This window comes from Chanodichthys erythropterus, chromosome 13 (genome assembly GCF_024489055.1).
Source record: "Chanodichthys erythropterus isolate Z2021 chromosome 13, ASM2448905v1, whole genome shotgun sequence".
In the NCBI taxonomy this organism is placed as follows: Eukaryota; Metazoa; Chordata; class Actinopteri; order Cypriniformes; family Xenocyprididae; genus Chanodichthys; species Chanodichthys erythropterus.
Window position 1 is genome coordinate 46,065,480 of NC_090233.1, and position 14,783 is coordinate 46,080,262.

Sequence of the window (14,783 nt, forward strand, 5' to 3'; positions counted from 1 at the left end):
GAAAAGAAAAGAAAAGAAAAGAAAAGAAAAGAAAAACACTGCATGGTAATTCCGCTCAGGAACATGAACCTCATTTTATTTTATTTTTAACTCAGAAAAAAATATAAAAATATATATTATTATTATTATTATGGGGTGCATTAACCCTTTAACCATTCACATAAAACATAACAACTGTATTTTTAAGTCCAATGAGAGACTCTGTAATATTCAAACTTGTTTCTTCTATCTTTCTGACTTTAGCATGTACTCTGGGACTGACTGCCCTTCTATCATGATATTTTTCTTTTCTCTCAGGTTCTGATGTTATGCGTACTTGTCTACATGCCTTAACAGAGCCATAGTTTTGCAGTTTCTCATTCTTCCTTCATCCCTCCCTCCCACTCAAGGAAGTGGATAGTGCCTTAGGACAAGGATGAACTGGATTGTTTACAAAAGCAGCATTTTCTCAAAGAAACTAAGCATTATTTATTTTTAATCATTTCGCTCTCTCTTCTGCTGCTTTTCCCACTGGTGAAGACAACTATGTGTGTTGAGGGGGTGGAGGGTGAGGGCTTTTCATAATAATAACCTCTAACAAATGCTTACCAAATTCACAAATGACAAGCCGCCATAGCTGTGTGCCACGATGAAGATGTTTTTCGCGAGTGATTTAGAGATGAACTGGTCCCACACATAAACTGTGTGTTCCTCCGGAGTGCTGTTTTCCTGCAAAGTGAGAGTAAGAACAATTGAAGTTAAATGTGTCATTTAATGAGAGATACAATTTAATGATATTTCAAAATAAGAGCGTAATATACCATTAAACCATGCAGTAACTTTCAAAACTTCTCCAGTCCAGTCCCAAAAAAAAAACAACAAAAAAACTTTGAACTAAATTAAACCCATTTAATTAACTAATTAATATTAATAAAGTAATATTTTATTAAAATATATTAATATAAAATAAAAATAAAAAAATATAGTTAAAATAATATATATATATATATATATATTTATATTATTTTTATTTTTTTTAATAAAACAAAATAAAAAATAAAAAAGGTTTGACCTCTTTAAGTTAGAGACTGCCTGAAGACATGCACCCATAAACTCACATACCACATTGACTCACTTAAAAATCTTAATCAATCAATGTGTCTTGCATACTGCAAATGCCTTCGTTGCAAAACTCAATAGATTGTGTGACGTCAAGTTTATATCTTAATTTGTACCCCACTGACTGATCAATACGGCCTCTATAAGAGCGATAAACACATAATCGGCCTACATGGGAAGGTCACACAAGCAGGGCACAAACACAACACTCGTAATTAACACTGGCCTGGGGTTATAACGCTCTACGAATGCGAGACGAGAGAGAGAGAGAGAGAAAGAGAGAAAGAGAGAGGAAAAAGGGCATTCATTCACTGCCGCATGCAACATCGATCTGTGTGTTTGTTTGCAAATGCGGTGATCGTTTAAATGCAGAATAACAACTAAATTAGAGAAAAATCGCTAGCAACAAGTGAGTGAACGTGGGTGTCGGTGACATAAAACGACGAATGCGGCAGCTACACAGCTGCATGATATAAAGAGCCTGGCCTTGTCGCAATCAGCTTCTGAAAGTTTGCAGCCTTGCCCTGCATTTAGCCTTTTTCTCATGATCTTGCATCAGCTCTCCCACATTGATTAGCTTTTTGAAAAGCACAATAATAAGTGAATTAGAGCTGAAGGAGCTGGCAGGAGGGAAGAGATTTCCTGTCACCGAGATGGCTTGTGTTGGCGAGGGGACACAAATATGAAAGTAAATAAACAGGCTGGTGGGAGGGGGGGTTACGGTGTGATGCAACTGGCGGAAAGCGCTGAGCCCAGATCTACTTGGACGGCTGGGCGGTGGGTGCAGGGCGGTGCAAACGGAGACGAGTTTGCATGTCTTTCTCTCACACCCTCAGACATCAAAGCTTTTTGAAGAACCAAAGCTGAGTCATCATTGCAGTGCAGTGTGTTTCATATTCATAAAGTTCTCTGTGCTCACACGAGCAAGCATGCACATACGACCACAAAGAGGTGTAGTGGCCAGTAATTAGTTTATACAACCTCACTTAAGAAACGGCCTTGGTCTTATTGTACATCAATTCATCAATACATGATATTCTAATGAAAAAAAAAAAAAAAAAGTTTTTGCAATCTTTCATCAAAATCTAAAAACTTTTTCTAGCTCTGCTGATGTAACAAAGGCCATGGAGAATAAAACAAAAAACAAGCTAGGGTATTTTATTTTATTTTATTTTTAATTGTTTTACATTTTGGCAAGAAAGTGCAACTTGACCCTGAAAACCAACCGCCATACTGATGTGGATAGATGTCAGTGCATTGCTATGTGGTTGCTAGGGTGTTTTGAGTGGTTAGCATAATTCAGAAGAGCCATAGTGAGAAAAAAAAAAAAAAAAAAAAAAAAAAAAAACAAAAAAAAATTTAAAAAATTACAAAGCCGCAATGTTCACAAAAAAAAAGTAAATGTATATGTGACACACACACACACACACTCTCACACACACACACACACACACACACACACACACACACACACACACACACACACACACACACACACACACACACACACACACACACACAGTATATGTATAGGTACGAGAGACTTTTATCATGCATAAAACACAGCAATTGACCAATCAGAATCAAGGACAGGAACTAATTGTTTATATATATATATATATATATATATATATATATATATATATATATATATATATATATATATAACAACTATTAATTTTGTAATTAATCATTTATAAGTGATATTTAATTGTTCATGAAGGCTGGATATTAAAAACGCCTTATATTTAAGAGTGCATAATTATTAGGCAGGTTTTCTTTTACAGGCAAAATTGGCCAAAAAAGAGATTTAACTCTGACTGAAAAGTCAAAAATTATTAAATGCTCATGAGAAGGATGCAATACTAATGCAATACTAGAAATTGCAAAGTTAAGGCATGACCATTGGACAGTGAAATGCTCATTGCATCAGCAGGGTCAGACAAAAACAGATGAAGAAAAGACACGTTAACAGTTTCTTAAGTGTTCATAAAGAGTTAAGACATAAAACGCACTTATATCAGTATATTGGGTCCATGCACCTCTTAAAGTGACAGCAGCCTAATATCCCTGCATTTTAATGCTGATCAAAAAAGAAGATAAATAAAATAAATTAATCACTCATTGCTCTTGAACAACTAAATAACTTTTGTAACTTTAATTTATATACATTTAATTTATACAGCAGTGTTATCTTTGATTACTTTATTCAATTTCTGTACCTGAAAACTAATGTTAGACCTGAAAAGCACTGTTTATTTCATATGTATCTTTGTTCTGTTGTAAATATGTATTTATGTTGGCCTTTTAAATATATTACATGGATCCAATCCATGTTCATTAAAGAGCATTTGATGATGCAGCAATAAACTAGCTAATATACCTTAATGCATGTGTTTTGAAGTTTGCTAATTTAAAACATGATCAAAACAGTAATCTATTGTAAGGACAAAAGTAATATCAGTGTTGATTGATTGAAACAACTATTGGCCAATAGTTGTTTGTTAAAATCGGCATTGTCCATTATATATATATATCAGAGATTGCGTTAACCGAAAATTTTCCTTCATTGCCTTTTTTTTTTGCAGTGACGGAAAAATCTGAAGGCCGTCCATCATTTTAACAGGTTACACTGAGGCTGGTGTAACTTGTAACTGTAATTGGTGGCGAATGCGCTCCAAAGCGCCAGAGTTCAGTCTCCAGAGTAAAATGAAAACAATGCATTTGACTACACACAGGCAAGCACCCAATTTAAGTCCATTTTATAATAATAAAAAAGTTATAATATTTATACTTAAATAATTAAGTTTCTAATAAATGGTTTGTTTTGTTATTTTTCCTGCTGACTATCAAGTTTATGGTCAACAAATGGCTTTTCTATGTTACGCGACATTGTTTCCAACACTGATTAAACTGATTTGGACGTGATACAGATTTCAGTAAGCTCCTGTATCTTGCAACATATTTTCTGATGTTCATTCATGTTTATTTAGTTCTGTAAAGTAGTATAGAGGAAGGGATGAACACGATCAGTCACGATCCGCAACAACTGTTAAAGATGAAATCTGAAAAGTGATGCACAGTCTTTGTTCAACTTTCTTTTCATAATATAAATAAATGCATAGCCTAGGCCCATTTGCTTATCCTGTAAGATTGTGAATAAAAATGAAAATATGGATGAAAAAAAGAAACTATTAAACGTCTTATTATCATTAAAATCTAAAAATTAAAATGACTGGTAATAATTGGTTATGACGGACAGTGCGAAAGTCTAACACAACCTCTGAGATATATATATATATATATATATATATATATATATATATATATATATATATATATATATATATATATATATATATATATATATATAAAGAATATTGTGACACAAATGATGTGCTAAAATCCATAGCTCTTATAGCATTAGTAGTAGTGATGAAAGTTATGATATCAAACACTACTGTTACTATTGATAATATCACTTTTCACAATCTAATCAAATGGACATTGATCAAATCAACTACCAAATCTGCAAATTGCAAATGCAATTTCAAGTTGTCATTATAATGCAATGTGCATCTTGGACAGTGGTTTTATGCTGAAGCAAACAGAAGACTGACTGTTGTGTTGTTCTGTCTGTGCATAAGTGTGTGTGTTTGTGTTTCAATAAATTAAATCTCCACAGTTGCAAAAGGTAGATGCCACATTAAACCAGGTAACGTCCCCCTCCCCTTATCAACCCGGCACAGAGTCTGACACCTGGCCCACACACATACACATACGCAAGCACACACAGACCACTGACTCCCTCCAACCCTTCCCCTATGATTGACTACCTCCTCTGATAGAGCCTACACTTATCTAAACAGCATTTGCATATTTGTGTAATTATTTCCTAGGGTTAATTAGCTCCTGCGAAACAATATGCCCATAGAGACCAGTTCCTGGTGACAGGTTCACCCTCTCTCTCTCGCTGTCAACCCTCATCTCATCCATGCATGTGCAAGAGCTGGAAGACTCCCAGAGTGAGCAGACCTGTTGCTCATGTCTCTGTGTTTCTGTGTATGTATGGACATTAACTTTTCTTTATTACAAAAAAGTGTGTAATTTCTGCATTGCCAACGTCAACAAATACAATTGCAAAAATAATATCAAGATCCCAAATGCTCATCTACCTCATCTCAGTAGACTTACTTATAAATGAGTATGTTCATATTACACTCCTAATTTGTAAGGTTTAATATGGAGTTGGCCCACCCTTTGCAGCTATTACAGCTTCAACTCTTCTGGGAAGGCTTTCCACAAGGTTTAGAAATGTGTTTGTGGGAATTTTTGACCATTCTTCTAGAAGCGCATTTGTGAGGTCAGGCAGTGATGTTGGACGAGAAAGCCTGGCTCACAGTCTCCACTCTAATTCATCCCAAGGGTGTTCTATCAGGTTAAGGTTGCAGGCCAGTCAAGTTCCTCCACACCAATCCATGTCTTTATGGACCTTGCTTTGTGCACTGGTGCGCAGTCATGTTGGAACAGGAAGGGGCCATCCCCAAACTGTTCCCACAAAGTTGAGAGCATGAAATTGTCCAAAATGGCTTGGTATGCTGAAGCATTAAGAGTTCCTTTCACTGGAGCTAAGGGGTCAAGTCCAACCCTAAAAAACAACCCCACACCATAATCCCCCTCCACCAAACTTTACACTTGGCACAATGCAGTCAGGCAAGTACTGTTCTTCTGGCAACCGCCAAACCCAGACTTGTCCATCGGATTGCCAGACAGAGAATTCATCACTCCAGAGAACACGTCTCCACTGCTCTAGAGTCCAGTGGTAGAGTGCTTTACACCACTGCATTCGATGCTTTGCATTTCACTTGATGTAAGGCTTGGATGCAGCTGCTCGGCCATGGAAACCCATTCCATGAAGCTCTCTATGCACTGTTCTTGAGCTAATCTGAAAGATACACAAAGTTTGGAGGTCTGTAGCTATTGACTCTGCAGAAAGTTGGCTATTTCTGCACACTGTGTGCCTCAGAATGCGCTGACCCCGCTCTGTGATTTTACATGGCCTACCACTTTGTGGCTGAGATGCTGCTGTTCCCAATTGCTTCCACTTTGTTATGATACCACTAACAGTTGAGCTTGGAATATTTAGTAGTAAGGAAATTTCACAAATATATATACATACATACATGCATACATACAGGTGCTGGTCATATAATTAGAATATCATCAAAAAGTTGATTTATTTCACTAATTACATTCAAAAAGTGAAACTTGTATATTATATTCATTCACTACACACAGACTGATATATTTCAAATGTGTATATATTTTAATTTTGATGATTATAACTGACAACTAAGGAAAATCCCAAATTCAGTATGTCAGAAAATTAGAATATTACTTAAGACCAATACAAAGAAAGGGTTTTTAGAAATCTTGGCCAACTGAAAAGTATGAACATGAAAAGTATGAACATGTACAGCACTCAATACTTAGTTGGGACTCCTTTTGCCTGAATTACTGCATCAATGCGGCGTGGCATGGAGTCGATCAGTCTGTGGCACTGCTCAGGTGTTATGAGAGCCCAGGTTGCTCTGATAGTGGCCTTCAGCTCCTCTGCATTGTTGGGTCTGGCATATCGCATCTTCCTCTTCACAATACCCCATAGATTTTCTATGAGGTTAAGGTCAGGCGAGTTTGCTGGCCAATTAAGAACAGGGATACCATGGTCCTTAAACCAGGTACTGGTAGCTTTGGCACTGTGTGCAGGTGCCAAGTCCTGTTGGAAAATGAAATCTGCATCTCCATAAAGTTGGTCAGCAGCAGGAAGCATGAAGTGCTCTAAAACTTCCCGGTATACGGCTGTGTTGACCTTGGACCTCAGGAAACACAGTGGACCAAAACCAGCAGATGACATGGCACCCCAAACCATCACTGACTGTGGAAACTTTACACTGGACCTCAAGCAAGTTTCCTCCAGACTCTGGAACCCTGATTTCCAAAGGAAATGCAAAATTTACTGTCATCAGAGAACATAACTTTGGACCACTCAGCAGCAGTCCAGTCCTTTTTGTCTTTAGCCCAGACGAGACGCTTCTGACGCTGTCTGTTGTTCAAGAGTGGCTTGACACAAGGAATGCGACAGCTGAAACCCATGTCTTGCAAACATCTGTGCGTAGTGGTTCTTGAAGCACTGACTCCAGCTTTGTGAATCTCCCCTACATTTTTGAATGAGTTTTGTTGCACAAGCCTCTCCAGGGTGTGGTTATCCCCATTGCTTGTACAAGTTTTTCTACCACATCTTTTCCTTCTCTTCGCCTCTCTATTAATGTGCTTGGACACAGAGCTCTGTGAACAGCCAGCCTTTTGCAATGACCTTTTGTGTCTTGCCCTCCTTGTGTAAGGTGTCAATGGTTGTCTTTTGGACAACTGTCAAGTCAGCAGTCTTCCCCATGATTGTGTAGCCTACAGAACTAGACTGAGAGACCATTTAAAGGCCTTTGCAGGTGTTTTGAGTTAATTAGCTGATTAGAGTGTGACACCAGGTGTCTTCAATATTGAACCTTTTCACAATATTCTAATTTTCTGAGATACTGAATTTGGGATTTTCCTTAGTTGTCAGTTATAATCATCAAAATTAAAATAAATACACATTTGAAATATATCAGTCTGTGTGTAATGAATGAATATAAAATACAAGTTTCACTTTTTGAATGGAATTAGTGAAATAAATCAACTTTTTGATGATATTCTAATTATATGACCAGCACCTGTGTGTGTGTGTGTGTGTGTGTGTATATATATATATATATATATATATATATACACACACACACACACAAATAATTGTATTTTGTTAATTCACTGATTAATTAATGAATTGTAATGTAATTGGTTACCACTTCATTCTCATTTTTAAATTAATTTCTTTTAGCTTTTTCAATTAACTTAAATACTGCAGTCCTGTGGTGTGACAAATGAATTTTAAAAGTTAAAGATGAAGTACAGCATGTCACACTGTAGGAAACTTTTGTTACACTGCAGGACTTTCCAAGCTGTAAACTATTTTAACACATTCTTTCCAACAGCTGCCTTCATGTTAGTTTCTAGACAAATACATAAACATTTTTATGCTCATTTAAAGCTGAAAATCTCTCTTTCTATTATGCAGAGGCATCACAGTTCAAGACTGAGAAAATGAACATGGATGTAGATCTACATAAACATTCAATGTTTTTACTGGCTGTTTGGAACAGCATACTACTATACCGTACTACATTAATAGTATGTATAATATGCATTGTATGCAATCTCATTATTATTTATTTATTTATTTATTTTTGACAAAAATTACCTTATTATATATATATATATATATATATATATATATATATATATATATATATATATATATATATATATACACACACACACACATTTCACACACACATTTCACAGACAGAAGTAAAATCCGCTACAATTTTTAGATTAGCAATTTCAGAGAAATGCTGTTAAAAGTGGATTGGACCGAGCACCACAACAATCAGCATTAAGTGGTGGAGGAGGAGGAGGAGGAGAAAAAGTGAACAAGAGGGAGATTTGAAGAAAGACTGTAGAAAAAGAGATGGCTGAGAGACATTACAGAAGAGAAAAGGTCAGAGGAATATCACTGGACAAAAAAGGGTCATGATAAGACAAGAATTTTAAGACCCATGTTAATATTAGAAAAGCTTTCCTGTGTTTTTAGATACATGAAAATATAGATACAGGTAATTTCTGCACTCTTTAGAAAAGTTTTGCTGTATTTTATAGTTTTTTAATTAATTTAATTAATTATTCTAATTTTAGTTATAGTAACAGTTTTGAGTGTCATTGTTTGTCTGGAACTGGTGGGTTGCTGGCTCTTGTTTTCTGTATATTAATTTTTTGTTCGTTCGTTCCTCATATTTGCTTTATTTTTTGCAAAGCATTATTTTGCTTTGCTTCAGCTTTGATAATCCAGACATCCACGCTTGCATTGCATGTTTGTGCATTTTGGGGGCGGAGCAATGAAGGGAGCTGTGTGTTTGTTTAGGTTGATTTCTATATATTTCAACAGTGCTTCTCAGAAATTGCTTACTGCACCTTTAATGGACGACATCTATTATAACAGCACACTCTTTGAGTCTCTCCCTCTTTATTTTCTTCTAAATACAGTACACTTTTATTAGACTGATTTTATACTCTCTTCTTGGAGATGCTCCACACAATCTGAGAAACGTCATATGGAGGTGTCCCACACACTGCAAACCCCTTGAATTGGCAGACAGGATGTGAGCACAGCATCTGAGAGAGATTCTCACCTTTTCTGTAGTATGACAGATTCCTTCTCTACGTCTTTCACTCCCTCACCTTCATTGTCAGCAATCAGAAGAAAAAAAATCCATGTTGGCTCTATAAAACACAACTACAATAAAACCCAGAATGAATAGGTATTAAGGAAGAACAATGGCACTTGCCTTAAACTGAATTTATAACACCAGCTTCTAAACTATTATGCAGACACAACTTTATTCCTAAAAAAGCAACATTCATTGATGCATTATGGACGTTATGCAGGCATAATGGATTTTAGCACAATTCCAACCCCGGTCCTGGAATATTTCAAATAAATTTTGTATGTCTCCCTTATTAAAGAGTGTATATCTTTTCATCTTTTTATCTATACGTTATCACCTGGATCACCAAAATCCATAATGTCAGAATCAAAGCCAAACAAATATCACACTATTTTAATACCAAATACCACAATACCAAAAAAAAAAAATTCAGTTGTCACGATACCAAGTCTAGTGAAATTTCTTGATTTCTCGATTTGCATTTTAATCCTGCAATCAGTTATTTGTACATACAAATATTTCTAAAATAATTTAAACCAATGTAATGTAGTCTTTAATTATTTCCAAACTAAGCACACAGAGCTTGATGAAAGACCATGAAAATAAAATTCATGGTTTTGCCTCAGACTCGGACTCTACCCTCTACTAGTCTTGGTCTCTTGACTCTGACTCAAATGAGCTGGTCTCAACTACACCACTGCTAACTAATTTAACTTGATGCTAAATTCATATTTAGCTGTCTATTCGCACGTCTACAGATCACCTTTAAAAAGTTCATCCAAACAGTCAGAATTAACCATGCTAAATCTTTCTAGCAAACTGGGCAAACACAGTCCCCTTAGCTCATTTAAATGACCACTGGTACCTCTTCAGCAGGGCACTGGATTATTTTCATTTAGTTAAACGATTAAACATTAAACAATCCAAGGAGGTAATTGCATGTTTTGTATTATCACTGGAGCCATTAGAATGTGGACTTAGTTTCCAGGTGTTTGCCGAGATTCACATTAAGTGCCTCAAATGTCCGTTAGCCTAACATGGCTAGCGTTTACAGAGACCGCGGACTGATAGTAAGAAATAGGAGTCTGGGAAAGCCGATAATGCTGAGGGATTTGAAAGTTGGCAGTGTGAGTGCTGGGTTTGTATACTCGGATAAGGCTGAGACTGGGTTTCATGGCGGCGCGTGGACTTCCTGATAGCGCTGTTAGCGTGCATGGAACACTAGACGCCTTGGGCTGGCAAAACGAGCACTGGCACTCACTTCCTGCAGATTTGCCGTCCACACCTGGCCAGTTCTAGACAAGGTGCTCCTTCAGAAAAGAGTGTGACCGCGGCGAGAGCCCTCATATCTAGCGGAGGGGAAAGGGGGGAGAGAACATGAACCAAGGAGATGACTTGAAAATCACAAGTAATTAACTACTAGCGAGCCCAGCGAAAGCCAGTAAGATGACAAACGAGGCCAACGGGGAAGATGTGGGCAGAATATCAACATGCTTAGGGAAAACAGGAAATTAAAAAGGCATGGTTACAGACCCCCTAAGAGGGCTCTTAAATAAAGGAGGTGGAGGTATGGTGCTGATAAACACGAGACTGTACTGTCACAGCGCTGTGACCTTGTTAGCATGGAGCTAATCTCGACAAAATTTGCTAGTGCATTGTTTCAAATCAATATCTCATTAACAAACTACAAAGGCCTAGGCAAAAGACAGCTCTTGGCTGCATGTGGGCAGAAAGGTCATCTCTGTGACATCTCAACCTGTCTCACTCAAAGCCTGTGATTGTCAGATTAAATTACTGCCTCGCTTTAATTGATGTTAGGGGGAAGAAGGCACAGACAGTGGTTCGTGTGTCGTTTGGTGGTGAAGGCCTGCTGTGAAGGCCCTTGGTTTGGCTTCTGACAGCAGATTGGATGTGTTTCTTGGTTGACCTAACGGGAAGATTGGGAGCAGACATCTGAGCGGAGTTACAGCGGGATTCACCCCGAGAGCGGTTACAATGCACAGCTTCAGAGAGAGGAGATCTCAGACGGTGGCAAGGGTTGACAAGCAGTTCATATGCAAAAATAACAGAGGACAACATGCACATACAGGCACACGGGAGACAGCTGCCTCAGACACAAAAAAATTCACAATCTCTCTCTCTCTCTCTCTCTCTCTATATATATATATATATATACTTCATAATATGTAAAATCACTCTGTAATTTGTAAAAGATAAACAAAAGTCCATATGAATCATATGTTACCAGGTTCCAAAACTAACTCCCTGCAAGTGGCTAATGTGAGTAAAAATTTAATTTAACAGTTACTGCAAGTAGGAACTACAGCATGGTTTAATACAAATTGTATTATTTAAGTTATGCAAGTGAGCAAAATGAAATGCATACAAAACGTCTAGTACTAAAAAAAAACACTGTCACAACTTGTGCATCCTCTAACAAGCTTACTGATACAGTACATTGTATGTATGTATGTATGTATGTATGTATGTATGTATGTATATATATATATATATATATATAAAAACACTTGTTCTAACAGATGCCCCAGCTCCTAAGTCAGTGGAGCTCAACATAAATAAATATACTCACGCATACAGCAGACACCCACACACACTTAAAAGAGCAAAGATCCTCGTAACCTGTGATTCTGACCTCTGCTGCGGTCACATCACCAGTTCAGAAGTTTAATTAAGGCACGTCCGGTCACCACGCTTGTGTTGGCAATGTGGGTTATGTGGAAGGTCTTCAAGGCCAAAGTTCACATACACACAGGGGGAGGACCTCCAGAAGTGTCCCTGAACTACGGGAACACTGACTTGAGGCTGATACAACCCGAGCCAGAATACAAGTCTCTTGACATCTCCGAATCGGCTGGGCCATATCTAATAGACATGCAGGTTAGGGATGTACGAGCCAGGCATTGGGAAACAGTACATCTCCAAAACACGGATTCCTCTCGTCCCCGGGGGAACAGGAGAGAGAAGACGAGGGATAAATAATGGATGTCGTTCCTGTGGAGGCGAAGGACGCAGTAGAAGTACACAAAGTAGGAACATCAGCAGTAATCCCTTGAACTGATGCTTATGTCCCATCAATGCCCCATCGGTGACACCTTTATATAGATTCTGAAGCGCCTTTTAGGGACAACACAATATGTTCTCATTTATAATTGTATACAAGATACTGGTGAAACATTACAACATATATTTTGTTCTAAATATTGACTGTGGAAAATTAGATAGAGAGATATTTATTTTGCATACTACTAAAAGTTGTAGTTGGTCACAAAAAAATTAATATATATATATATATATATGTTTGGGGTCAATAAGATTTAAACTAAATCTTATAGTTTACCCAAAAGTGATATTTTTGTCATTAAGCATTAAGTACACACCCTCGTGTCGTTCCAAACCCGTAAGACCTTCTTTCATCTTCAGAACACAAATTAAGATATTTTTGATGAAATTGAAGAGTTTTTTTTTTTTTTTTTTTTTATATATCCCCCATAGAAAGCAACGTATTACTGTCATTCAAGGTTCAGAAAGGAATTAAAGGGGTGGTTAAATGCGATTTCACTTTTTTAACTTTAGTTATTGTGTAATGTTGCTGCTTGAGCATAAACAGTATCTGCAAAGTTACAGCGCTGAAAGTTCAATGCAACGGAGATATTGTCTTTTAAAGTTAAATGACTACAAACACGGCCGGTTTTGGACTACAACGGGTTGGTGGCATCATAAACCCTGCAAAACACGCCCCTGGGAACACGCAACAAAGTGGGCGAGGCCATGTGGTGCTGCATGTGGAAGTGGAAGAGTTGTGCACACCCGACGCGAGCGGCGTGTCAAAAGATAATAGAACCCATTATACCCAGTGATATTTTCTACACTGGATGCGGCGATACGAGTTTAATGCTGGATTTGCACAAAGGCTATTACTGAAAGATGGAGCAGTTCCCACTTTAAAAGCAGAAGCTGCTGTTTATTGGCTTCAAACTGTAAGTATGTTTTATTGTTTGTACATGTCTTTTAAACCTATAGTCCTGTTGCCATTTTTGGTTGCATCAAGGACATATACAAAAAGCAACTCGTTTTTGCTTCGCTAGGCAGTTAGCTAAATTCTAGCGCATAACTGTTACTTCTCCAAAAAACGTCAATGTTCATAGACAAACAGCTGTTCAAGCTATAAATTAAACGCTACCTTTACAAAAATGCGACTACTCAGTCTTGTATTCGGCTACAGTAAAGCTTTAATCAGGATAAAACTGTATATTGAAAGCTAACAAATAGCAGTGACAACATATCTAAACACTTTGACACAAATACTAAATTAAATACCATTCATAAACGTCCTTTAAAAGCCGCAATTGCGATTGACCCTCTTCATCTGGGTCTAATTCGGGCTTAATTTGATACAGTAATATAGATGCCATTATTTATATTTTGACTGAAGCAACGAATGGTAAGGGGCGTGTCATTTCCGGACGCTTCAGTGAATTATGATACACTGGGCCAGCTACCAACCAGCTAAACAATCTGAGCACACTACGTATTTCGGAGGAAGTGGCTTCAGAGAAGCAGGAAGTCAAACGAGCTGTTCATATGACTGTGGAAACAGAGGTGTAGAATAAAGGTAAAATATATGACAAATACAGCATTTTCAAAAAAACAAAGCATTAAGAGATGTTAAACTGTACCTCAAGAACACAATCAAGCCTAGAAAAAAAAAACACACTTAACCATCCCTTTAATGATCGTTAAAATAGTCCATGTGACTACAGTGGATCAACCTTAATGTTATGAAGTGACGATAATACTTTTTTAACGCAAAAACAAAACAAAAATAATGACTTTATTCGAATGTTTTAATATTCAACTCTACCCTGTCAGTCTCCTACACAGCTGATGCAGTGAATGAAGTGCATAACATTAAAGGTGCCCCAGAATTTAAAATTCTGTACATGAAAATGACATACAGTGAGTCTCAAACACTATTATTTCCTCCTTCATATGTAAATCTCGTGCGTGAAAAACACCACGGAAAAACAGGTGAATCTCAGCATAACACCAACTGTGACGTAACAGTCGGGATCATTAATATGTACGCCCCCAACATTTGCATATATCAACCCATGTTCAAGGCAAGCCAGTATTAACGTCTGGAGCTGCACAGCAGGTATTGTGAAGCATGCAAGCAGTGACAATAGCGAAAATGTCAGATGGATCGATAATAACTGCTCATGATATCATGATATATTTAGTGATATTTGTAAATTGTCTTTCTAAATGTTTCATTAGCATGTTGCTAAT

At 37.2% G+C, this 14,783-nt stretch overlaps 2 protein-coding genes across 7 annotated transcripts in view; one reads left to right on the forward strand and one right to left on the reverse strand.

Moving 5' to 3' along the window:
• Positions 1–14,783, forward strand: part of nr2f1a (nuclear receptor subfamily 2, group F, member 1a) — a 143,524-nt gene that overhangs the window by 122,235 nt on the left and 6,506 nt on the right. The window lies entirely within an intron of this gene.
• The window catches only part of arb2a (ARB2 cotranscriptional regulator A), a 198,276-nt gene that overhangs the window by 98,187 nt on the left and 85,306 nt on the right, over positions 1–14,783 (reverse strand). For all 6 annotated transcript variants that reach the window (XM_067407216.1, XM_067407214.1, XM_067407215.1 and 3 more), the window contains exon 8: positions 589–708. In XM_067407216.1, coding sequence (XP_067263317.1) covers positions 589–708 — 120 coding nt within the window. The remainder of the gene's footprint in view (positions 1–588; positions 709–14,783) is intronic.